Source organism: Myxocyprinus asiaticus, chromosome 15, assembly GCF_019703515.2.
Source record: "Myxocyprinus asiaticus isolate MX2 ecotype Aquarium Trade chromosome 15, UBuf_Myxa_2, whole genome shotgun sequence".
NCBI lineage: Eukaryota > Metazoa > Chordata > Actinopteri > Cypriniformes > Catostomidae > Myxocyprinus > Myxocyprinus asiaticus.
This window is the reverse complement of record NC_059358.1, coordinates 29,771,953-29,796,169: the sequence shown is the minus strand read 5'-3', so window position 1 is coordinate 29,796,169 and position 24,217 is coordinate 29,771,953. Positions and strand designations below refer to the sequence as shown.

General features: G+C 38.0%; 2 protein-coding genes across 2 annotated transcripts in view; one reads left to right on the top strand and one right to left on the bottom strand.

Annotated features, from left to right (window-relative positions):
- Positions 1-20,094, bottom strand: part of LOC127453430 (mdm2-binding protein-like) — a 41,996-nt gene extending 21,902 nt beyond the window's left edge. The window contains exons 1-12 of the mRNA XM_051719756.1: positions 19,872-20,094; positions 19,331-19,411; positions 19,173-19,246; positions 18,865-19,013; positions 18,458-18,516; positions 18,216-18,357; positions 17,957-18,071; positions 16,763-16,882; positions 14,102-14,196; positions 13,560-13,626; positions 13,228-13,345; positions 10,374-10,544 (exon numbers count right to left, since the gene is read on the bottom strand). Of these exons, the coding sequence (XP_051575716.1) occupies positions 10,374-10,544; positions 13,228-13,345; positions 13,560-13,626; positions 14,102-14,196; positions 16,763-16,882; positions 17,957-18,071; positions 18,216-18,357; positions 18,458-18,516; positions 18,865-19,013; positions 19,173-19,246; positions 19,331-19,411; positions 19,872-19,935 (1,255 nt within the window). The 5' untranslated portion in view covers positions 19,936-20,094. The remainder of the gene's footprint in view (positions 1-10,373; positions 10,545-13,227; positions 13,346-13,559; positions 13,627-14,101; positions 14,197-16,762; positions 16,883-17,956; positions 18,072-18,215; positions 18,358-18,457; positions 18,517-18,864; positions 19,014-19,172; positions 19,247-19,330; positions 19,412-19,871) is intronic.
- Positions 20,095-20,238: 144 nt separating this feature from the next.
- The window catches only part of LOC127453438 (39S ribosomal protein L13, mitochondrial-like), a 33,119-nt gene continuing 29,140 nt past the window's right edge, over positions 20,239-24,217 (top strand). The window contains exons 1-4 of the mRNA XM_051719769.1: positions 20,239-20,373; positions 20,781-20,904; positions 23,276-23,369; positions 23,643-23,703. Of these exons, the coding sequence (XP_051575729.1) occupies positions 20,347-20,373; positions 20,781-20,904; positions 23,276-23,369; positions 23,643-23,703 (306 nt within the window). The 5' untranslated portion in view covers positions 20,239-20,346. The remainder of the gene's footprint in view (positions 20,374-20,780; positions 20,905-23,275; positions 23,370-23,642; positions 23,704-24,217) is intronic.

The window sequence follows — 24,217 nt, the reverse complement described above, 5'->3', positions numbered from 1 at the left end:
ACGTATTCTCTGATCTCAAGAGCAGTAATTTACCCAAACAAAGGTCTCCAACAGTGGGTTTAAACACAGCCTTGTCTTACAGTACAAAGCACTATTAAGAGTAGTAGTGAACCACAAACCAACTGATTACTTGGGCTCCAAATACATGTTAATCTATGAAAAAATGTGACAGTGCAAGCTAAAAACGTTCAACAAAGAGTATTCTTTTCAGATTAACATTTTTATTGGTTGCTCCTCAAACATGACACATAACAAAACAAAACATTCATGTACAGTCAACCATTATCCCCCTTAAACCCCATTATTTCCCTTCCCCCCCTCCCCACCCCACTCTGACCCCCAACAAACATCCCTGTGGCCAAGCCCGAGTACACACGCAGATAAAAATAAATAAATAAAAAAATAAAAATAATATACAAGTCCCTCTCCACTGCCCCTCCCCGAGAGCCCTCCAAAAAGGCCAGGTAGCTGCCCCACTTTTTAATCGAACAACTCCCGGATGCCTAGTCTTCTATTCGACACCTCCTCAAATGCCGCCACCCTGCCCATCTCTGTGCACCACTCCTGAAATGAGGGCGCTCCAGCCTGCATCCATCTCCTAAGGATGACCTGTCTGCCACTCATAACACTGGCTAGGACCCAATTTTTTATGTACTAATCCCCTATATTAATGAACGCCCCATCGCCTAAAATACAGAGTCGGTGGCAAAATGAAATTTGAGTGCCCAATACGTCACACATAAAACTGTACCCTCAACCAAAATTCTTGTATCTTAACACACCACTGATTGGCAACGCCAGCAGGTGGGCGTGTCTTTAAGACCAAGCCTATACAATCTAGAGGGAGTCCAATAGAATCGATGTAAAATCTTAAATTGCATAAGGCGCACCCTTGCATCTCTAGATGTAGACTTGATGTTTTTTAGAATCCTAGCCCACACTCCCTCCTCCAATACCAATTTTAAATCTTTCTCAAATACTCTCTTGATAGAAGTTGAAGCTCCGTCCCCCAGACTCTGAATTAGCTGGGAGTAATACACTGATGCCTCATGACTTTTCCAAAAGCAGTAATCACCACTCCCAGAGTATCTGCAGCTTTAGGGGGGTGTATGCTACTCCCAAACACAGTACAAAGCAGGTGGCGTAGCTGTAAATACCTAAAGAATTGAGACCTGGGAATCCCAAAATGTTGATCCATATTTTCAAAGGATCTCAACACTCCACTCTCATATACATTTGCAATCAAAATTATTCAACCCCCCCGACCAGCAATACATCCTGGTGATGTGAATTAAAACACATCAACTAAAACCTCAGTAAACAAAGTAAGTTTTTAATACACATTTGAGTGATTTTGAGAACAAAGTTCAGTTTACCCAAATTTTAAATTAAAAAAATAACTAATTCTCTCCACAAACGTCATGTCAAAAATATTCAACCCCCAAAGTCAATCATTTGTGGAGCATCCTTTATCCTTAATAACAGCAAATAAATGTTTCAGGTAAGTGTTCTCAGGCTTCGGACACCTCTCTATTAGAATTTTTACATATTTCTCATGAGTAAAAGCTTCCAGCTCATCGACATTCTTTGGTTTCTGTGCTGCCACTGCTTCCTTGAAATCTCAACAAAGGTTTGCAATGGGCTTTTAATGATGGACTGAAAGGGCCATTTAAGGACATTCCACGACCTATCCCTGAACCAGATTTTGGACAACTTGGATGTATCCTTGGTGTTATTGTCATGATGGAATGTCCAGTGATCACTGAGCTTCAATTTACACATTGAAGGCATCACATTTTTCATGCCAAAATGGCCTGATACCTGAAAGAATCCATGGTGTCAGTCACATAGTCAGGATAGCCGTTTCCTGCAGCTGCAAAACACCCCCATAACAGGACTGACCCACCTCCATGCTTGACTGTGGGGACGGTGTCGTTCTTGTCATCACCTTGTCATCTTACTCCAGATGTACTGCTGATCCATGGGTCTAAAACTCATTTTCAGTTTCGTGTCATAAGTCTATAAAACCTCCTTCCAGGACTCCACAGGTCTTTCCTAATTACCTCTTGAATATTCAAGTCAACATTTCCCTTGGTGAAGTTTTGCTTTCTTCCACACCCCAAAAAGGTTGCTGTTGTACCATATTTAAAAAATGTATGAATGTTGCTGCCAACTTTGTCTATCATAAATTGAAGTGCCTTGGATATGTACTTTTAGCCATGACCTTTCTTGGGTAATTAAATAATCTCCTCTATTAGCTTTTGAGACTGCTTATTTTTAATTGCATTTTTTGCATAGAAATTAATTTTTGTTTACAATGCTAAACTTAAATTTTAAAACTTAAATAAGTGCCATTGCAGACTGATGACTTAATTTTGTTTTAAAACAATTACTTGTGTAGCCTTACATATTTAAAAAACAGCTACATGCAATAGGGATTGAATAAATATGGCATGGCTGTATTTAAAAAAACATTCCTGCTATTTAAAAATATTTATATAGAAATATAAAGGAGGGGCTCTCTCAGGTGGAAGCGACCAGTGAGCCAAATGTCTGAGACTGAATGCATAATAAAACAAAATCTTAGGTAGGCCTAGCCCACCTTTGTCAGTCGGCCTATACAACTTACTGAAATGTAATCTGGGACGTTTTCCATTCCAAATAAAGGACTTCGCTATGCTATCAAATTGCTTGAAATAAGAGAGGGGAACATCTATAGGGAGATATTGTAGCAGGTAGTTGAATTTTGGAATGCAATTCATTTTAACAACATCAACCTTCCCAATCATAGATAAATGTAATGAAGCCCACATCGCTCGAAAACCTTTTTATTAAAGGGTCAAAATTAACTAACTAAATCACACAAATTTGCTGGGAATAAAATACCCAAATACTTAATGCCCTGTTTAGGCCACTGGAAGGCACCCAGCTGAAAATCTGTTACCGGGCAGTACGCTGTCAGAGCCAAAGCTTCTGATTTAGACCAATTAACTCTGTATCTTGGGAACTCAGAAAAGGAATTAATAATTATGTGGAGACAAGGCATATATCTAGTAGGGTCGAGATGAATAATAAAATATCATCTGCGTAAAGCAAAAGCTTATGCGCCACACCTCCCGCCACCACCCGTGGAAAATCATCCTCCTTTCTTATCGTGGCTGCTAATGGTTCCAGGAAGAGACAGAACAATAATGGGGAAATAGGGCAACCCTGCCGGGTGCCCCTATCCAGAGTAAAATAATCAGAATTTAATCCATTTGTTTGTACTGCTGCTACCGGATGTATATAAAGTAACTTAATCCATCCAATAGAAGTATTCCCGAACCCGTACATTTCCAAAATCTTAAAAGGATTATCCCATTCTACGATATCAAACGCCTTTTCAGCATCAAGTGAGATGGCAGCGACAGGAGTCTGATCATTCACCACTGACCACATGATATTGATGAAATTCCTAATGTTATCAGAAGAGCTACGGCCCTGAATAAACCCCACCTGACCTATATGTATAAGAGATGTCATAACTTCATCGGTTAGCCAAAACTTATGACAATATTTTAACATCTAGCTAGATCAGGGAAATTGGATGGTAACTCTTACACTCGCTTGGATTTGTCATTTTTAAGAATCAGACTGATCCGTGCTTGTGTCATGGTTGGCGGAAGCTTTTTATTCTTTAATGATTCTGTATAAACTTCTAGCAAAAGTTGAACCAGTTCTGTGGCATAAGATCTAAAAAATTCAGCGGTGAAGCCATCTGGCCCTGGAGCCTTGCCTGTAGGCAAGGCCTTAATTACCTCGCCAAGCTCCTCCAAGGTTATCTCAGAATCAAGAGAATTTTTTTGCTCAGTCTTCAGTTTGGAAAGTTCTAATGGTTCCACAAAGTTTCTAATATCTTCATCAGTAGATGAAGACGTGGAATTATAGAGATCAAGACAGAGTTCTTTAAAAGCATTATTAATACCAATGGCCAAGGTAAATATTTCACCACAAGCAGTAGGACTGAAACGATTAGTCCACGTTATTGACAACGTCGACAATAAAAATTTTTGTCGACAATTTTTTTCGTTGTCGAATAGTCATTTGATCTTAACGTAACATAAGATCATATGAAACTCTAATGATTGCACACAAGAGCAGCTCTGCAGCTCACGCCTGACTGAGCAGAGGAAGAAAACACATCTCACAGTCCAGATGCACTCTAAACTTTCCAAACAGCTTCAGGTGATGTAGATCATAAAATATGAGGGAATTATAATACAAAAATACAAAATAAGTAAATACAGAAACACTCTTGTTGTGGAATAAGCAGAGCTGGAGCTGACACTCAGCTTAAGCAAAACTTGCGTGTCGAGCGTCTTTAAAGGAAACACCCCAGCGTTACATCTTTAATGCAGTTCTATTTAATGCGTTATAGCTTTATTAAAGTTAAAATAATAAGGAAACTGGCATTTCTCTCTGCGGTCAGCACCTCTTCTATGAGTTGCGCGAAGTGTCCCGATCTAAAGGAGAGATTGAACCTGCACCCGGCTGAGGTACGAGTGCGCATGCTTAATGCAGCTAGATTATAACGCGATGGCAATTTACCGAATCATAATATATGTGTCACTGTGCATTTCTTATCGTGAAGAAAATGGGCAAAACGCAGCTTTATTAATAAGAGTGTTTTTTTTTTTTTTTTGTGAGATAAAGATGGACTGAAGTGAACAAAAAGGTGAGAGAGGGTAGTCTTCGCCCCATTATACAAGGCAACAAAATACATTTTTTATTTGTTTTTGTTTTGGCTTGTTTTCCAATATAAATATCTAAAACTCCTTTAAAACAATGTACATTTATACTTTAGCAGCTATACTGCAGAATAATTATTTTTTTTATCTGGGAATGTTGAATATAATATTAAAAATACAAATATTTTAAAATATCTAAAAATCCTTTAAAAAAAGATGCATTCACCTGAGAAGCAGCATATAAGATATTTAGACTTGCTTTTAGAGAATAGATCTTGAATATGTATATTTTGTCTTTACTGCACTCGCAGAAGTATATCAAGTGTAAAAATACACATATATACAAAATACACTTATATTTAAGATACATTCCCTTAAAGCAAGTCTAAATATCTTATATGTTACTTCTCAAGTAAATGTATCTTGTATGTATCTAGGATAAATGGAAAAAAAGACATATACACTTGATAACAATAGGATTTTTTTGTAGTGAAATTTTTTGCTGAAACATAAAAAGTATTTTTTCCCTTTAATTCAGTGAATGTCATTTAGAGGTATTTTTTTAAAGATGATTTTGTCCTCTTTATTGTTAGCAAGCACGTTTAATACAACCTTTTAATTCGGGGCACAAGCTGAATAGTTGGTTTAGAGCTAATGATTAATCGTTGCAATAATCACCTGAATAGTCGAATAATCATTCTAATAATCGTTAGATTAGTCGATTATCAAAATAATCGTTAGTTGCAGCCCTAACCAGCAGATTTCATTGAGGGAATGGTAGAAAAAGACTCAGTTTTATATATCTAGCCAGAGGTTTCCCTGCCTTGTCCCCCCACTCAAAGTATGACTGTCTTGCCCTGAATAGCCAAAACTCCACCTTCCGTGACAAAATAGTATTATATCTGTATTTCAATCGGGTCAATTCCCTGAGGCCATTAGATGACATTTGGCACTTCAGCTCTGCCACGGCACTTTTAATATTCACTTCCAATTCCAGGAGTTCTTGTACTTTGGATTTTTTGGTGAATGAGGCATACTGTTTGATCCGGCCCTTAAGAACCACCTTAAGTGCCTCCCAAGCCATGCCCACAGAAGATACTGAGGACCAGTTGGTCTCCATATAGACACTAATTTCAGCCTTTAGCATTTGTTAGAATTCAGGATTTTGCAAAAGGGATACATTCAAGCGGCAACTATATGATTTGTTTTTCTCTGTATGTGGCACCTCTAAACACACCAGGGCGTGATCTGAGACTAAAAAGTTTCCAATTGAGCAATCCACAACAGATGAAATGAGGTACTTATATATATATATATATATCTATTCTAGAATAAATCTTATGGACTGATGAAAAAAAATGTGTAGTCTCTATCAGATGGGTACAAAAGTCTCCAAATATCTGTAAGACCAAGATTTTTACACATCCTGTGAAGCAGGATGTTGCTCTAGGGGGCTTACACACTTTTGCTTCACTATGATCAAGGACTGAGTCCATCAATAGATTAAAGTCTCCTCCCAATATTATATCATGAGGGGTGCCAACAGCTTGCAACATCCCTACAAGATCTATAAAAAAGCCCTGATCATCAATGTTAGGTTTGTAAATATTAGCCAGACTCAACCTTTGCCCCTGAATTTCAGCTAAAACAATAATGACTCTTCCTAATTTATCTTTACCCTGCTTTTACTTGAGCCAGCACTAAAGAAAACATGTCCACCCCATATCTTCCCAAATTTTTCAGCTTCCTGCGGAGAAAGGTGCGTTTCTTGAAGAAAAACTATATCATATTTCTTACGCTTAATAAGAGAAATAACTTTCCCTCTTTTGATGGGGTGCCTCGACCCATTCACATTCCACGTGGAGAGAGACAATCCACTCATATTAACATTGACATTTTGACATATAAGAAAAAATAGATTGTGTGTCAAAAACAAGATTATAAAACCACATTCCAACATTAGTGCAACCATCAAAACCCGAACATCCCCCGGAACAAAACAAAGAGAAAAAAGAAAAACGTGCGCATTAACCCTACGCACAACAGCGCCAACTGCCGTCCATCCCTCCAAACTCAAACAGTCCATGCACGCCTACGAGAACTCCTGCGACAACTTTGCCGTCAGATTGCTCAAGTCCGGTGTTCCTATACAAATTATGTGAGACAGAATTACACAGCAAAAGATAAGCTATAAAACACACTCCAGCCAGTAGATGGAATAAACACAAAGAGCATGTATATTCATCCATAAAACTGTCCTGAAGGTGTGACACACTACAAAATAAACTCCAGCCGCTTGGCGAAACCAGCAAAAAAAAAAAAACAAAACAAAAAAAGCGCGCAGCTTTTCAAACAGTCAAGTAAATGTTCAGTGAGCCGGTCAGCTCGGCTGCAACATGAGTGCAAGCAAATGACTTACTCCAATGACTTTGCAAGAAATACTCCATAAAACAAACTTCAGCCAATAGGCGGAATAAGCACAAAGAGCATGTAGATTCATCCATTAAACTGTCCTGAAGGTGTGTTACTCTACAAAATAAACTCCAGCTGATAGGCAGACTAAGCACAAAGAGCATGCAGATTCATCCATAAAACTGTCCTGAAGGTGTGTTACTCTACAAAATAAACTCCAGCTGATAGGCAGACTAAGCACAAAGAGCATGCAGATTCATCCATAAAACTGTCCTGAAGGTGTGTTACTCTACAAAATAAACTCCAGCTGCTAGGCGGAACCAGCACAAAAAGAGTGCACAGATTTTTCAAACAGTCAAGCGAATGTTCAGTGAGCCGGTCCACTCGGCTGCAACGTGAGTTGAATTTATGAAGGACATTGCTTGCTGTGGGTATGTGAATGTTTTATGGCCATCCTTAGCATCTATTCTCAATTTGGATGGGAATCTCAGTGCAAAAGTGACCTTCCGTTATGTAAAAGTTTCTTGCATTCCTTGAATCGATCAAGTTTCTCTCTTGTTGAATTCGAATGTCTGGGAACAAGAAAATGCTGTGGTTCTCCCAAGCTTTCCTTTACTCCTCGCCTCGTGTAACACACGATCTTTAACGGACGATCTCAGAATTGATCGGGGCCTGTCTCCCTCCGCAGATCGCCGAGCAGGAACTCTGTGAGCTAGCTCAATTTCCAGCTTATGGCCTGCTATGTCATGCAGATTCGGAAAGAGCCCGTCCAGGAATTTCACCATATCCTGTCCCTCTTCGCCCTCAGGCATTCCAACGATTTGGACTTATTCCGCTAGCTATGGTTCTCCATGTCCTCCAACTTCTCTCAGACACACTCCAAATCCACCTTGGTCGCTAGCAGATTAGCAGATAATTCCCTCCCTGATGACTCCAGGTAATCGATCCGTTTCTCGACATTCCCCACTTTTGTAACCAAATCAGTGAACTTCGCTTCCATGGCAGTGACAGATCGATGTATCACAGCAAGATCCTCCAAGTCAGCAATGACCTTCGTCAGCACTGCCGACATGTTCAGCATCTCTCGCCGCATTTCCCGCACCTCACCGACTAAATCGACTCCCAGGCTCGCGGCCTGCTCGGGGGCGTCAGCTTGAGCATGTAAGTGTCTTTTAATGTCTCCAGAGCCCGAGGATTTTGAATTCTTTGACATACTGTCCTCCTAGAACAGTTATGGAACAGTGTATCGAATCTCACTGATTTATGTCATTAAAAGTGTTAAAACTAGCAAAGTGCGTAGAGCTCGCCATTCACACGTACGATCCTCGCATGGTGTCACGTGACCATCAAAAAAAAAAAAAAAAAAAAAAAAAAGAGTATTCTTTTACAATTTTACTATACTACAAAAAGGGAATATGAAAAAAAGGAAAAAAATTATTTTAAGCAAGAGACAGGCATAGCAAAAATGTCCTACATACTTATCATGGTCCAGAATTTGTTTACTTGTAAATGTCTCCAAGACTAAATGTCTGGTTACTCCACCATCAAAGAACAGAGTCACAGAAGTGCACCACAGCCTTCTAAAACTACTCTAATAGACTACCTTGAAGTTTGAAGCCAAAATTGCATGGCAATGAACAAACTGTTGTTTTTAACAGAAACGGCATGATTTGTTTGTGTTGAGAAGAAAAACATGACTGTGAAAGTCTGGGAGGGCCTGTTTTTTTGTTGTTGTTGTTTTTATCCAATCCAATGTTCAGATATTCATATACACGAGAAACAGTGATTTGCTCTACATGTGGGAAGCTTAGGATTTTGCAGTTCTGGTTTCCTCAATGTGATCCTCATGTTGCTGACATCCAGGTGGCCTCAGCTGCTGCTGTGATAGATGAGACTGTTGTTGGGCTCTAATGAATGAGGCTCCTGAAGGCCATGGGGCCCAACTTTCTTTAGAAGCACCATATTAGTCTTCTCAATCAACCTTCAATCCAACAGTACACATGGTATGATTTATAACTGTTCTCGAATATCCAGCTCTAGGATGTTGCAGCTGGGCATATTCATGCTCATATCAGCTATACATTTAAATGTATGGTGCACCCAAAAATTAAAATTCTGCCATTATATACTCACCCTCATGTCATTCCAAACATGTATGCTGTTGATGTTTTTCTGTGGATTACAAAAGGAGTTCTTTAAAGAATCTTTACACACCTCTTTCCAAACAACGACCATAACATCAATGTCAGTCAAGCTCAAACAAGGACCAAAATGCCATAAAGTCCATAAGTCTTGTGAAGTATTTTACAAGAATATACATAGATCAGCCACATTAAAACCACCTGCCTGAGATGCAGGTTGGCACTGTTTTGGCGGCACGAGGGGGACCAACACAATATTAGGCAGGTGGTTTTAATGTTGTGGCTGATTGGTGTAAATCAAATGGACTTGATTTACACTCACCGACCACTTTATTAGGAACACCTGTATAATACAAATGAATGCGATTATCTAATCAGCCAATAGTGTAGTAGCAGTGCAATGCATAAAATCATGCAGATACGGGTCAGGAGCTTCAGTTAATATTCACATTAACTATCAGAATGGGGAAAAAATGTGATTTCAGTGATTTCGATCGTGGCATGATTGTTGGTGCCAGATGGGCTGGTTTGAGTATTTCTGTAACTGCTCATCTCCTGGGATTTTCATGCACAACAGTCTTTAGAGTTTACTCTGAATGGCACCCAAATAAAAAAAACAACAACATCCAGTGAGCTGCAGTTTTGTAGACAAAAACGCCTTGTTGATGAGAGAGGTCAACGGAGAATGGCCAGACTGGTTCGAGCTGACAGAAAGGCTACGGTAACTCAGATAACCACTCTGAAAATTGTAGAGAGCAGAACAGCATCTCAGAATGCACAACATGTTGAACATTGAGGTGGATGGGCTACAACAGTAAAAGACCACGTTGGGCACTTTATTAGAACCATTGTGTTCCTAATAAAGTGCTTGGTGAGTGTATATTGCTTTTATGTCCTTTTTGGAGCTTGGCAGACAGTGGTCACTTTTAACTGTTGTAGTATGTAAGATTCTTCAAAATTCTCTCCTTTCATATTCCACTGGAGAAAAATTAGCTCCATATGGGTTTGGAACATAATAATTGTGAGTTAAAAATTACAATTTAATTTTGGGGTGAACTACTAAAAAGAAGATAACAATGACTGGTGCTCATACCTGAGGAGGATGGAACTTTGTCCCTGATGAGGGCATTGAGTGTTGCCAGGGCAGCAGCTCCATTGATCTGATTGGCTGTGTGTATCATTCGTGCTATGCAGCCTCCTGACTTTGCCCCCTGCACCAAGAAAAGATAGTGGCCTCTCTCACCTTTTACCTCCACATCAGGCACTTGGGGGCGAAAGAGGAATTAATAACATGGTAGCAAATATGAAGGAATAAATGTAGGTACAGTTGAAGTCAGAAGTTTACGTACACTTAGGTTGAAGTCATTAAAACTAATTTTTTAACCACTCCACAGATTTCATATTAGAAAACTATAGTTTTGTCAAGTCTTTTAGGACATCTAATTTATGCATGACACAAGTAATTTTTCCAACAATTGTTTACAGACAGATTGTTACACTTTTAATTGACTATAATCACAATTCAAGTGGGTCAGAAGTTTACATACACTAAGTTAACTGTGCCTTTAAGCAGCTTGGAAAATTCCAGAAAATGATGTCAAGCCTTTAGGCAATTAGCTTCTGATAGGTTAATTGAAGCCTTCAAACTCAGTGCCATTTTGCTTGACATCATGGGAAAATCAAAAGAAATCAGCCAAGACCTCAGAAAAAAAAAAAAAAAAAAAAAAAAATGGTGGACCTCCACAAGTCTGGTTCATCCTTGGGAGCAATTACCACTCAGGAAGGAGACGCATTCTGTCTCCTAGAGATGAACGTAGTTTGATGCACATCAATTCCAGAACAGCAAGGGACCTTGTGATGATGCTGGAGGAAACAGGTAGACAAGTATCTATATCCACAGTAAAACAGGTCATATATCGACATAACCTGAAAGGCTGCTCAGCAAGGAAGAAGCCATTGCTCCAAAACTGCCATAAAAAAGCCAGACTACAGTTTGCAAGTGCACATGGGGACAAAGATCTTACTTTTTGGAGAAATGTCCTCTGCTATGATGAAACAAAAATTTAACTGTTTGGCCATAATGACCATCATTATGTTTGGAGAAAAAAAAAGAGTGAGGCTCGCAAGCCGAAGAACACCATCCCAACCGTGAAGCATGGGGGTGGCAGCATCGTGTTGTGGGGGGTGCTTTGCTGCAGGAGTGACTGGTGCACTTCACAAAATCAATGCTATTATGAGGAAGGAAACTTATGTAGATATATTGAAGCAACATCTCAAGACATCAGCCAGGAAGTTAAAGCTCGTCGCAAATGGGTCTTCCAAATGAACAATGACCTCAAGCATACCTCCAAAGTTGTGGCAAAATGGCTTAAGGACAACAAAGTCAAGGTATTGGAGTGGCCATCACAAAGCCCTGACCTCAATCCAACAGAAAATTTGTGGGCAGAACTGAAAAAGCATGTGCGAGCAAGGAGGCCTACAAACCTGACTCAGGTTACACCAGTTCTGTCTGGAGGAATGGGCCAAAATTCCAGCAAATTATTGTGAGAAGCTTGTGGAAGGCTACCCATGTTTGTCCACAATTTAAAGGCAATGCTACCAAATACTAACAAAGTGTATGTAAACTTCTGACCCACTGGGAATGTGACTTAATAAAAGCTGAAATAAATCATTCTCTCTACTATATTTCTGACATTTCACTTTTTTAAAATAATGTAGGGAATGTTTTCTATGATTAAATTCCAGGAATTGTGAAAAACTGAGTTTAAATGTATTTGGCTAAGGTGTATATTAACTTCTGACTTCAAATGTAACTGAGGACATGAATGTCAGTTTATAATATTATAACGTCAAGAAATACGAGATGTGAGGTCTGTGTAGCATTTTTACACTGAAACATGAACAGTACATTTAGCGGTATGCAAATTTAGCTGCCTTTAAAGAGATGTTCTGGGTTTAAACGACAACATTTGTGGCATAATGTTTACCACAGAAATAATTTAGACTTGCCCCAATACTTGTAATGGAAGTAAACCAGGCCATTGTTCCAAACTATTAAAATGGCAAAAAGTGAAGCTTTTAAGATATAAAGTTGTCTAAATTGTCCTTTATGAGGTGAGAATACTTTTTAGAAAAATGAACTTTTGGTTATGTGTTTTGCTTTATTTACTTATATTGTAAAGTTTCTATGGCAATTGTCATTACAGATGCTGTTGATATAGTTTAAAGGGATAGTTCACCCAAAAAAGAAAATTCTGTCATCATTTACTTACTCTCATGTTATTCCAAACTCCAAATGACTTTCTTTCCTCCAAAGAAACGAAAATAATTTGTTAGGCATAAAGAGACATATAGGTTTAGAATAACATGAGATTGAATAATTGATGGCTGAATATTTAATTTTGGATGAACTATCCCTTTAAATGTGCTGTAATTGATTTTTGCATTCTGAAGCTTTCATGTGACTGAGCCGTTTAATTAGCCATGCCCCTCATTCCAAAACCCCATCCTCAACATGAACAAAACCAAGCAAAAGAGCATTGTTTGTTCCTGTGGCTGTTATATTCGACAGTGGCACAATAGCGCCCTCAACTGACAAACATTATGAATCATAGCCTCAAAGATTCGCTTTAAATACAACACTAAGAGAACGAGTAAAATGATTGACAGGTGAAAAGCGTCAATGTCCGCAGTCCACGGGCACATGGATTATAATATTAAAGTATATCAATATCTTGGTCAGTTTGCTATTTACAAAGTCTACAGCTTTCACAGAGACCAGTGAGATATCTCAGGACACTTATTTCATTAATATCTTAAGGGAGTAGGAACATTTTTTGCATACTTTTCCATGAAAAATATCACTTACAGCACCTAACTTGTATTGAATACAGAACATTCCCTTAAGAGTCAGGTTTTAAGCAGTTTCCATTAAACACTGTTCATACCAGGTAAGTCCTTGGGGCGTTTGGACATGAAGTCTCTCCATTTGCAAGAGCTGAGCTGAGAGGCTGGTGGGAAGGTCTCTGCGCTTATCACGCAGGACAGAGAAAACAAAGCTGCCACCTGCAAGAGCAAACACTTCCTATCAATGCTGCATAGTGTACCAGCTCTGGGGAAAATGTTGTTGATACAAGTCATCAATTTTAGAACCATCAGTCTCAGAAAACTTTGTCAGGTTTAAATCTCAGTGTGTGTGTGTGTGTGTGTGTGAAGGGGGTGGGGGGTACATTTGACCAGAAGACAATAATTAGTGATGATTGTGTTAGAGTAGGCCTACCTCTCCACGCAGTGTGGAGAGCTGATCTAGGAGCAGTTTGGCTTTGACAGATTTGAAAGCCAATCCACTGTAGAAGCATGTTAAGGTGTGAAACATAACAGAGGAAACTGACAGCACAGTTTATAGTATAAACAGTTCTACAGTCATGAGAATGGCCTCTCACCAATCATTAGCTCTGAGTACAGAGATCACCATATGATGTTAAGAGAAACTTGACAGTCAGTAAATGGTTGACTTGACTAATATGATTACATTACATGGTAGGGTTTTGAATGTCTTAGCTCACCTAAACATTTTTACATTTAGAATTAATTTCAATAGTCTGTACCATTACAAATGGAAATTGAATAATGAATGGTAATTCTTAGTATTTGTGTGCATGAATATTTCTGTTGCATAATCTTAAATATTATTTGTACATGATGATTAAACAAGACCTGGAATTAACAGAATTCTACAATCTAAATTAAACATATGGATAAAATGCCTTTTAAATCATATTGCCAGGGACCTTACAGCATTGTGTCTCTTGAAAAGGATACAGCTCAAACTCAGTGCTGGAATGGAGAATAATGGGGAGATCTGCCACTCTGATCAACTGGATCAGTTCCAACATAGGCTGGTAACAGTGAAACACCTAATACACAGACAAAACAGCAAACATACTGTACAGGTGCCATGTCACTTCAGTCATAAGACGACTATGTTCATAATCTGGCAGAGGTACGTGCTAGTGACTGTTAGTTCTTTAAGTCAGTACTGCATAATTCAAAACAAAAAAGCAGAAATGGAAAAAGATGAAGAGAACATTAGAAAGACTAAGCAGTTTTAACCAACCAAAGGGTTATCGGAGCAACAGATTAAAGTGTTATTGGCTGTGACTGCTGTTGGTAAATGAAAACACGGGCCCTTTACGGTTTATTTGCCATTAGGAGAGTAAAAGTTAAAGCTGTTTTAGGGGCTGCTGGGTGCCTATTTTTCTAAGTGGCGAAACAAAAACAGCTTTGTGCACAGGCAAGACTAAACTAGAGCTTTAGGGCTGGAAACAGAGAGAGTCGAAGAGGGAGCTGGCAACATTTCTACCCCTTTATCAGCTCTTTCAGCTTCTTCACAAGAGAAGTCGAGCAGTGAAAAAGAAAGTTAATCTGAAGAGATCAGGGGAAAGTCTGCTCCATTATTCAGGCGTTCTGCGCCCACAGAAAAAGGTGAGTGAGATGCAATACAGTGAAATTAATGCAAAGCAAAATTTTAACAAGTCTTATAACCACTATTGCAAACCCCTTGATATTATGGAGTGGGAAGGAATATGTTAACATCAACAGCTTTCAGGGGCCCAGCCACTGAGGGGGGCCCAAGAGAGATCAACACCCCCGATAGTGCTACGACGTCCGGAGATCGCGCATGCATTGCCCGCAACAAATACCAGCACTCCAACATACAACGGCACGTGCAAAGAAGAAACATGAAGTAATGTAAAATACAGAGCAGGACGTGTCCCAAACAGGTCAATACATGGAAGAACTTATTAAGGCATAGTGTCAGGCACAACTTGCCAAAATTAATTATTAATTTAAGTAATATACAGTCATTGGTGTGCATATTTCGGCTATTTTACAGCGACCTCAAATGTGGCTCATTCAATCAGTATTTTGTGTCGGAAAGATCCGTTTTATAATATTAGTTTCACAGTTCTGAGTATTTGTTTTTACTTGTGTTACACGAAGCTGTGTATGCACTGATGCCAGACTTATCATATCACTGTCATAAATAATCGTATCTTTTACTCTGCAGCCATCACGATGCAAATACAAAGACACTTAGACCTTATTAATTCACTGGATTAATCCAAAAATAAGCATTATCACACGGTTATTTGCATATAAACCCCTTTTTATTAAATTTCCAGCAAAAATAACTACCTTGATGTAAAATTTCTCATAGCGTGATATACGATTTTGGTCAGACTGCCCACACCAAAGCAGGTATCATCTATTTTTTCAGTCTGTGTTACAAAAAAGGAAGAGCTCTTGAAAGTGTTCTTTCCACCTTTCAAATCCCCTCAGATAGCAGTGTGAAGTGTTTGTAATTACTGGAAGCATGCTGAATGAATGTTCCCATGTAAATGCTATCATCTCTCAGCAGATTTATGGTCACAACGGCAGATTGGAGGTAATGTCTTAGAACCACTCTGATACAGGACAGAATTACATTTTCATGCTGATTGTAGGCCTGTGACAATAATAAAGTACATAAGTATGACCGGCGCGAAAGAAAAGATGTTAATGATACTAATCAGTGGAAAGGCAGTAAATGTAAAGCACGAGCCCAGTGTAAACAGACTGCGGGGTGCAATCTGCTTCATTGGAGGGGCTGAAGTCTCTGCTACCACCACTGTGATTAATCTACAGCAGAAAACTCATTACTGTTATATTCCACACTCACACTTTTATGGCAGAACATGAGTGTTAGAGTGGAGGATAGAGCAGGAAACAGGCAAAATAAAACTTCTGAGTGCCTCCTTCACAGGGCCACAAATGCACTGGATAATTTAAGTTATCTTATGAAACAATCTTTAGTAGAACTGTTTGATATTATATATTAAAAGCAGTATGAGATCCCATTCCCATTGCCCTCAGTTTGAAACTTTTAATACTCTTTGAGTGCTATGGATTTGAAATGCAGTTTACAAACAAGAGTTTTTTTTCTGCTGGTCCAGTAGGTTAGTAGTTCAGATTTTTCATGCTCTGCAAACATTCACACTGGCCCCACCACGTAAATGATACATTTTATTTTTAGCAATGTATTTTATTTTTATGTATATTTGCAATGAATATGCATGCCAGAAAAAAAACATTAAATCCTAAATTATATATATATATATATATATATATATATATATATATATATATATATATATATATATATATAAAAATCAATTTACCACGTTTTTAATTTGCAATAATATCTTGAAATAATACAGCTTGCGTTAGGCCTTTATAACTCCATGAAAGCTAAAATATCATAAACAAACTTTTTTTTTCACACTGGCTCCAAGTCATCGGGCCATCCATATTGCTGAGCCCTAAGAAAATTGAAATGTTTGAGTGTAAAAATAATAAAAAATATTTTACAACCCTGAAAAAACACAGAACCGAGCAATTGTGAAAATCCTTTCAAATCTGGATTGAAATGATGCCACTCACCTCATTGTGTAGTTTATGATCAGTGTGGCATTGAGGGTCTGTGTGATACAAAACATCACTCCAGTGATCTCTCCTCTGAGCTCTCAGACAGAAACCATCAATCTTCAGCTCTGAGACAAACTGGAAAAAAAAAAAGCAATTCAGCTTGGGATGAGGAGAGATTAACAAGATCATGGACATTTGAGTTCCCATGATACTGAATACCACTGACCTGCTAAAATTTATCTGTAGTGGCCTCGAAACATCATGACCAAATTCAGATAATCCATGAATAATCTTTCTACAGCTTCAAAAGGCTTACTTTTTTGTATTAATGTCTGTTATTCAAGCTCCAAAAAACACATAAATTCAGCATAAAAGTAATCCAGAAGACTCCATGTCTTCTGAAGCAATATGATAGGTGTGGGTGAGAAACAGGTCAATATTTAAATCAGTTTTTACTATAAATTCTCTTCCCTGCCTAGTAGGTGGTGATATGCACAAAGAATGCGAATCACCAAAAACAAAAGAAGAATGTAAAAGTAAAAGTGAGTGGAGAGTAAAAGTAAAAAGGAATTAAAATATGAACACCTATCGTATCGCTTCAGAAGATATAGATTTAACCACTGAAGTCTTATGGATTACTTTTATGCTTTGTTTATGCACATCTTTGGAGCTTCAAAATTTTGGTACCCATTCACTTGCACTGTATAGACCTACAGAGCTGAAATAGTCTTCTAAAAATCTTAATTTGTGTTCTGCACAAGAAAGGAAGTCATACACATCTGGGATGGCATGAGGGTGAGTAAATGATGAGAGAATTTTCATTTTTGGGTGAACTATCCCTTTAACCAAACCGTCCACTTCACTATATAATGCGCTAAACTAGCAAGATCTGTTTCCGTTTAGACCTAAAATGTCCCTGCTTAGAACTCCCTTAAATATAAATGTTCTTTAAGTCTTTCCATCTTTGTCTATTCATGGATTCACAAGTCAATAACTCTACCCGTGTTCTCTCATATAGCATTTTTTACAAGTTGGCGCCCTCTGGTGCTCAGAACATATTCTACAATTATGGTTTGTTGGTTAAAAAAAAAAATTCAAAAAAAAATTCAAAAAATCCTGTTTCCAAATGTTCTCTTTTTATTTTGTTGTATGCTAACATAAATAAAATGCAAAGATATGTAGACAAAAGTGTTAAATGGCATAATGTGCCTTTTTCTCTCTAAACTGGAGTCCACCTCTCCAGATCTCCCTCCCATCCACACAGCTGTCAATCACAGAGGGAGAACATATACGGGCGTCCAGGTACATGGCTGCTTTCTGCCACCTTCACAGTGCGGAAATGAGAAACAGAGACATTAGACACCGTGCATAGGAAAGCTCATAAATAAAGAGGACAGATCTATTATCTCTGAATTGAAAACGCATTACAGCCATTAGCACAACAGTGATGGAGAGTATTAGATATTACCCTGCACTGTGTTCTGTGACCATGATCATTGATGCTGAGTGCCACACCCTCATGTGCTTCAAAGAGCCGATCACAGGCAGCATTTCCTTTAACCCTGCCTCCTTATCCACACACAGTACAATCACATCCAGCAAAGACTTCCCTGCCATTAAAAATAAATACTATATCAATACAATATAAACTGAACACATATGGCATATCCAGGGTTAATAACAGCCATTTCAATGTTTTAAAAATGGTACCTGGAGGAGGAAGTTTGTCTGCCAATTGATGAAGACCTTCAGCTGCCTCTTCAAAGAGTCTATAGTGACAGTCGATATCACAGATCAGAGCAAACATAAATAAACATCACAAAATCAAATCAATCAAATGATGAGCTTTGGGCATCCAGGAAAGCTTGTTAAGTAAACAGTTATCAAGGATCTACTCAAACTTATTGATGGCATCATCAGACTATTCTTGAAAACAAGGCTTATTCTTAGACCCTATATAAGGTGCTTCCTCATCTTTATTCTTTGACCCTATATAAGGTGCTTCCTCATCTTTATTCTTTGACCCTATATAAGGTGCTTCCTCATCTAAAATGTTCAGACAAAAACAGCTTGGTTGTTTGTGATATTATAAAGTAACAATCGTTGTGATCTCTCACTCTGCATGGGATGGGTATTCTGTGAGCTGGCTCTGTTCCTCTTGTTCCTGGAGAGCAGTGATGCAGCTGTCTAAAGCAGATGGCTCTGATTCCTCACTGTCACTGTGCTGAGAGCACAATTCCTCCCACTCCGAGCTGCACCACTGGAACTACACAGGAATAAAGAGTGTCAAAGATCAGATGTACTCTCCTCCATTATCACTTTGGAACCTTTGTTTATATCCATGAATTTATAAAACAAACTGCGAGTATGCATTAATGTGGAAGCGCACTAAGATGGAAGCACAGATGTATTCTGTTTTAGTTACCTGCACTGTACCATAAGTGGCTTGAATAGCAAAGTACCATCTCTGCGGGGCAGGACTACCACTCAGAGAGCAAGCTAAACAGATTTCAACAAACAATCAAACTTTACACCAAAACTTGTGGCAAATGAAAAGGCAAAGGTTATAATGAATACACCTACCAGGAAATGGAGAAACCCGTGTTAAAGGACTGGTAGAAATGTCTTTGAGGTTATCACACACTTTTTTGGCAGCATCAACCCCTACAATACACATAAAAACATTAACGCAGTCTGCATTCTGCAAAGCTTCACGAAAGAAAATGAGGCCTAAATCATTCTGGTATTTCCATCAAATCAGTAATAAATTGGCAATGACAGTAACAAAAAAAGCTTTGAAAACACTGGCTATTTGCAACTCATTACTTCTTTGAATTTTTAAAAGTCTGTCAACATTATCAAACCTTTATGCACAGCTCTGTATTTCCTTTTTACGTTTTTGTATAACATATGAATATTATTTTTTCCATCATTAATTGCAAAAATGATAATGATATTGTTCAATTGATATTTTTTGTTTTTACTCTGCTTCATGTTAAATGGCAGTTTATGTCGCAGTATTGTTATTATTATCACAAAACTACCAGCTTTGGCAGTAGTGTATGTACAACAGTCATGCCAAAATAACTCTTTGAAATGAATACAGTTGAATAAAATATCTTACCATTGAAAGAGCACTCTTTCTTCGGCTGTAGGTTGACTATAATAACAAGCACATATCTGTCCATAGCCGTATGCGTTTGTGTTCATGTAAAATAATGTTAATTTGTTCAGGCACGACTCACGAACCAAACTCGATTACAAAACTAATTTACGCGCGTTTACAGCCAACACGGACGTTCCGAAATGACGCGACGATGACGCAAGCGCTACCAAAATTACAGTCGGTAGGAAAAATTAAAAAACGCTTATAAATAATAAAACGTAGCGTCCGGTGATTTATTAAAAATATATATAATCATGAGTTTATTATGAATTAAATTAAATCATCAAATTAAAATAAAGAAATGCGAAATGATCATGAAATTATGGCTTTTTGAAAAGGAACCACATGTACAGGCTGTTGGTCGTGGGGAAGCAAATCGCTGCTGTACCTCTACAACCACATTGAGGTCAAATATTTTAAATGCTCATGTAACATGTCTAGTTTTTCAAGATCAGCCCAGGTAAGATGATATTGCTTATGTATTATGGTACGATCATACTGGTCCTGTGTCATTTTAAGATACTGTGTTGTCAGCCGATGCTGCTGCTTCAATGGACTGTTCAGCTATCGGCTAACACGCTTATGATCAATGAATTGAGATCTGGATAATGTCTATACTTGTTGTGTGTTTAAATCTATTTTAATACCTTGATAAATATGATCCCTAACTGACTGACCTGCACCAGTGTTGTTGTAAGCAGGTGATGTTTCAGGATTGTGACAATCGGTGTACTAATGCATTAGTTATAATGTGACAGGTTAACACATCACTTGTTTCACCCATTGAAATGTACTCCGTCATCACAAAAGTAATCCTAAACATTGCAGTAAACATTGCAAAATTGATATTGTTTTTCCTCCTATAAGCAATGGGCGACTTTTGCAAGATCCTGGTTCCTCATAGATGCCAGGCTGCAGCCTCCAGGAAAGATTGCCACCATGTGTGCAGTTCGGCTTCAAGGGAAACATAAACCCATTTACCATCCACTGAGTGAGTAAATCATCCACATGTAATCCATCCACAAACAAATAAGTATCTCTATTTCAGAGCATTAAAGCATTCATTCACTGATAGATCTAGTATAGAATGTGTAGTAATCAAATGGCCACAAGATGGAAGTAAAAGATCACTGTTTAAAATAATGACAGCGCTTTTTTTTTTTTTTTTTTTGCAGCCTAAGCTATATAAAATCTGTCCCTTGATGAGGGCATTTTTTCTGTATTTTTGCTTTACAAGTATGTATGCATGGCTACACGTTGTGCTTATATTAAAAGCTAATTGATTATCTGTCTTACTATACACGGATCAGCCACAACATACAAAAAACCTGCCTAATATTGTGTAGATGCCCCTCGTGCCGCCAAAACAGCAACAACTGAGATGATATTCTTCTCACCACAATTGTACACAGTTACTGTAGACTTTGTCAGTTCAAACCAGTCTGGCCATTCTCCGTTGACCTCTCTCATCAACAAGGCATTTCCATCCACAGAACTGCCGCTCACTGGATGTTTTTTGTTTTTGGCACCATTCGGAGTAAATTCTAGAGACTGTTGTGTGTGAAAATCCCAGGAGATCAGCAGTTACAGAAATACTCAAACCAGCCCATCTGGCACCAACAATCATCCATGCGATTATCTAATCAGCCAATCGTGTGGAAGCAGTGCAGTGCATAAAATCATGCAGATACGGGTCATGAGCTTCAGTTAATGTTCACATCAACCGTCAGAATGGGAAAAAATTTGATCTCAGTGATTTGGACCGTGGCATGATTGTTGGTGCCAGACGGGCTGGTTTGAGTATTTCTGTAACTGCTGATCTCCTGGGATTTTCACGCACAACAGTCTCTAGAATTTACTACGAATGGTTCAAAAAACATCCATTGAGCGGCAGTTCTGCATATGGAAATGACTTGTTGATGAGAGAGGTCAACAGGAATGGCCAGATTGGTTCATACTGACAAAGTCTACAGTAACTCAGATGACTGCTCTGTACAATTGTGGTGAGAAGAATATCATCTCAGAATGCTATACTGAGATGCGGGTTGGCGCTGTTTTGGCAGCACGAGTGGGACCTACACAATATTAGGCAGGTGGTTTTAATGTTGTGGCTGATCTGTGTATGTCATGTAACTTGCACAGGCTAAGTGGTAATTATAAAGTTATATACATTTTTTTTTTTTTTTTTTTTTTTTTTTACATCTAGCATGAAAGTTTGCCCTTTTAAATCAGGTTGTTTTTATGCAGATGTAAACATTAAATCATTAGTAAGCAAAATTATTATCTCAAACTGTGGTCAGAATTTGTTCTCTTAAATTCCTGGCATGAAATACATTTCTGCCCCTTGCTCTGAATGTGAAGAGCTGTTAGCATGGCAACTAATTCAAATGAGATGTAAGGTGTCAGGATACATTAGTCTGGAGCAGCACAGAGGAGAGAAAACCTTCCTCAGATCCAGCTTATGGTGCTTCCTTCCTGAGACATGCTGAGAGTTTTTAAAGAAACTCTCACTCTGAAGGATGAATGAGCATAACAGGCCAAATGATAAACATTCCAGGCTGTGCAGTTATTCTGCTAGGAAGGATATATGAGATATATATATATACTGTATATATAGTTCAAGTTGTTGTAATTACTGCTTTTTGCCTCTGAAGTGCAGTGTAGTGGAATATACAGTGGCCCCAAAAATTATTTTCACTTTGGACACAAAAATATCTGAATTGCATTGCATTAAATAACAAAATATCAAACTAAATGGTATTTGTAAACAAATGATGCAACAGCTTTTCTCAGAACTTTCTTTCATAGCAATTTTTGTAATTACTTAATCAACTGGTCACTTTTAGTGTATGCCAGTCAGTAAGCCATTTCCCCTCATCTTCACATGTGTCCTAGTAGAGTAACCACAGTTGTAGTTAATCACATTAACTATATATATGTTCCACCAAGTTTGAAAAACCAGAATTGTCCAAATACTTAAAACAATAATATTAGATTCAGATTATTATTATTTTTGCTTGAAAAGGGTGTTTGTGGTACAAAATAAATGCCACTTGCTTGATATATATACATATATATATATATAATTGTTTTTTTTTTTTTTCATTATCTAATGCAAAGATATTCATGCATTTTAAGTGTGGCTTAAGTGTTCAGATTTTTGGCACCCTTCTGCTGCCATCAGCACTTCATTAGATTTCAGGTCCTTAGTGTATGTTTTACTGTATGATTCAGCTGGTATGACCTAAAGTATCTATATGGATCCTACACTAGAAATGCCTAATTGATCCTCAGTGGAGACCAATGTTAAGAGTTCAAGTTGAGTGTGCAGATTTAATCATGCGCATATATCTTTTTCCTAGGTGATATTGGAGATCATGTGGTGGTCATGAACACCCGACACATTGCCTTCTCAGGAAACAAATGGGAACAGAAAGTGTATTCGTCTCACACTGGGTAAACCAACCTCTCTGCCTCCACACTTTTACTCACCGAAGACATTGAACATACATCTTTATAGTGTTTCATTTAGTCAGTGATCTAGGCTATGCTCTCTGCTTTTTTTCTTTGCGCTGACAAAGGAACAAAAGGGAATTTGAGATAGAATCTGTTTGATATACAGTATGCATGGTGCATGTAATTGAAACAATATGTTACTTTCCAAAATATTTAGGAAGTGATTTGTAGATCTGATTTAAAATCTAAATATCTTCTCTTTTCATCTAACAGTTATCCTGGAGGATTCAAACAACTTACCGCAGCCCAAATGCACAAAAAAGACCCTACAGCTGTGAGTATTGGTCTTTAAATTTGGCTTTTGAATCGTAAATTCGTATTTCTCTGTAACTAATTGGAGTTCCCAGCAATTACTACAATAATGGCATCCCTACATCACTTACAATCCTGTATTGTTACAAACCTGTTTATAATTTCATTAAAATTGCCTTGCATCTTTGGAGGGAGTTGACAATGAATTTATTAATTAAATTAAATTATGCCCAATAATTTGTGTTTGAATAATTTCAGATAGTGGTAGTTGCAAAGTATTCTCTTACTATATGCATGACACCCATGATTTGTTAAATAAATGGCAAGCATGAAAACAGACCTCATATATCCTAATTCTCGTATCAGTATCACTCTTTCTTTCCTGCTTATCTCTGCTACTTTTTCCCTAGTCTGTCCTTCACACAACTTAGAAATAGTTTTCTCTGTAAACTTCAGAGGGATTTTAAAGTGCTCTTTCAAGGCCCATAAACCACTACATTATTAAAACGGCATCCTTTCCTGTATGTTTATCCTGG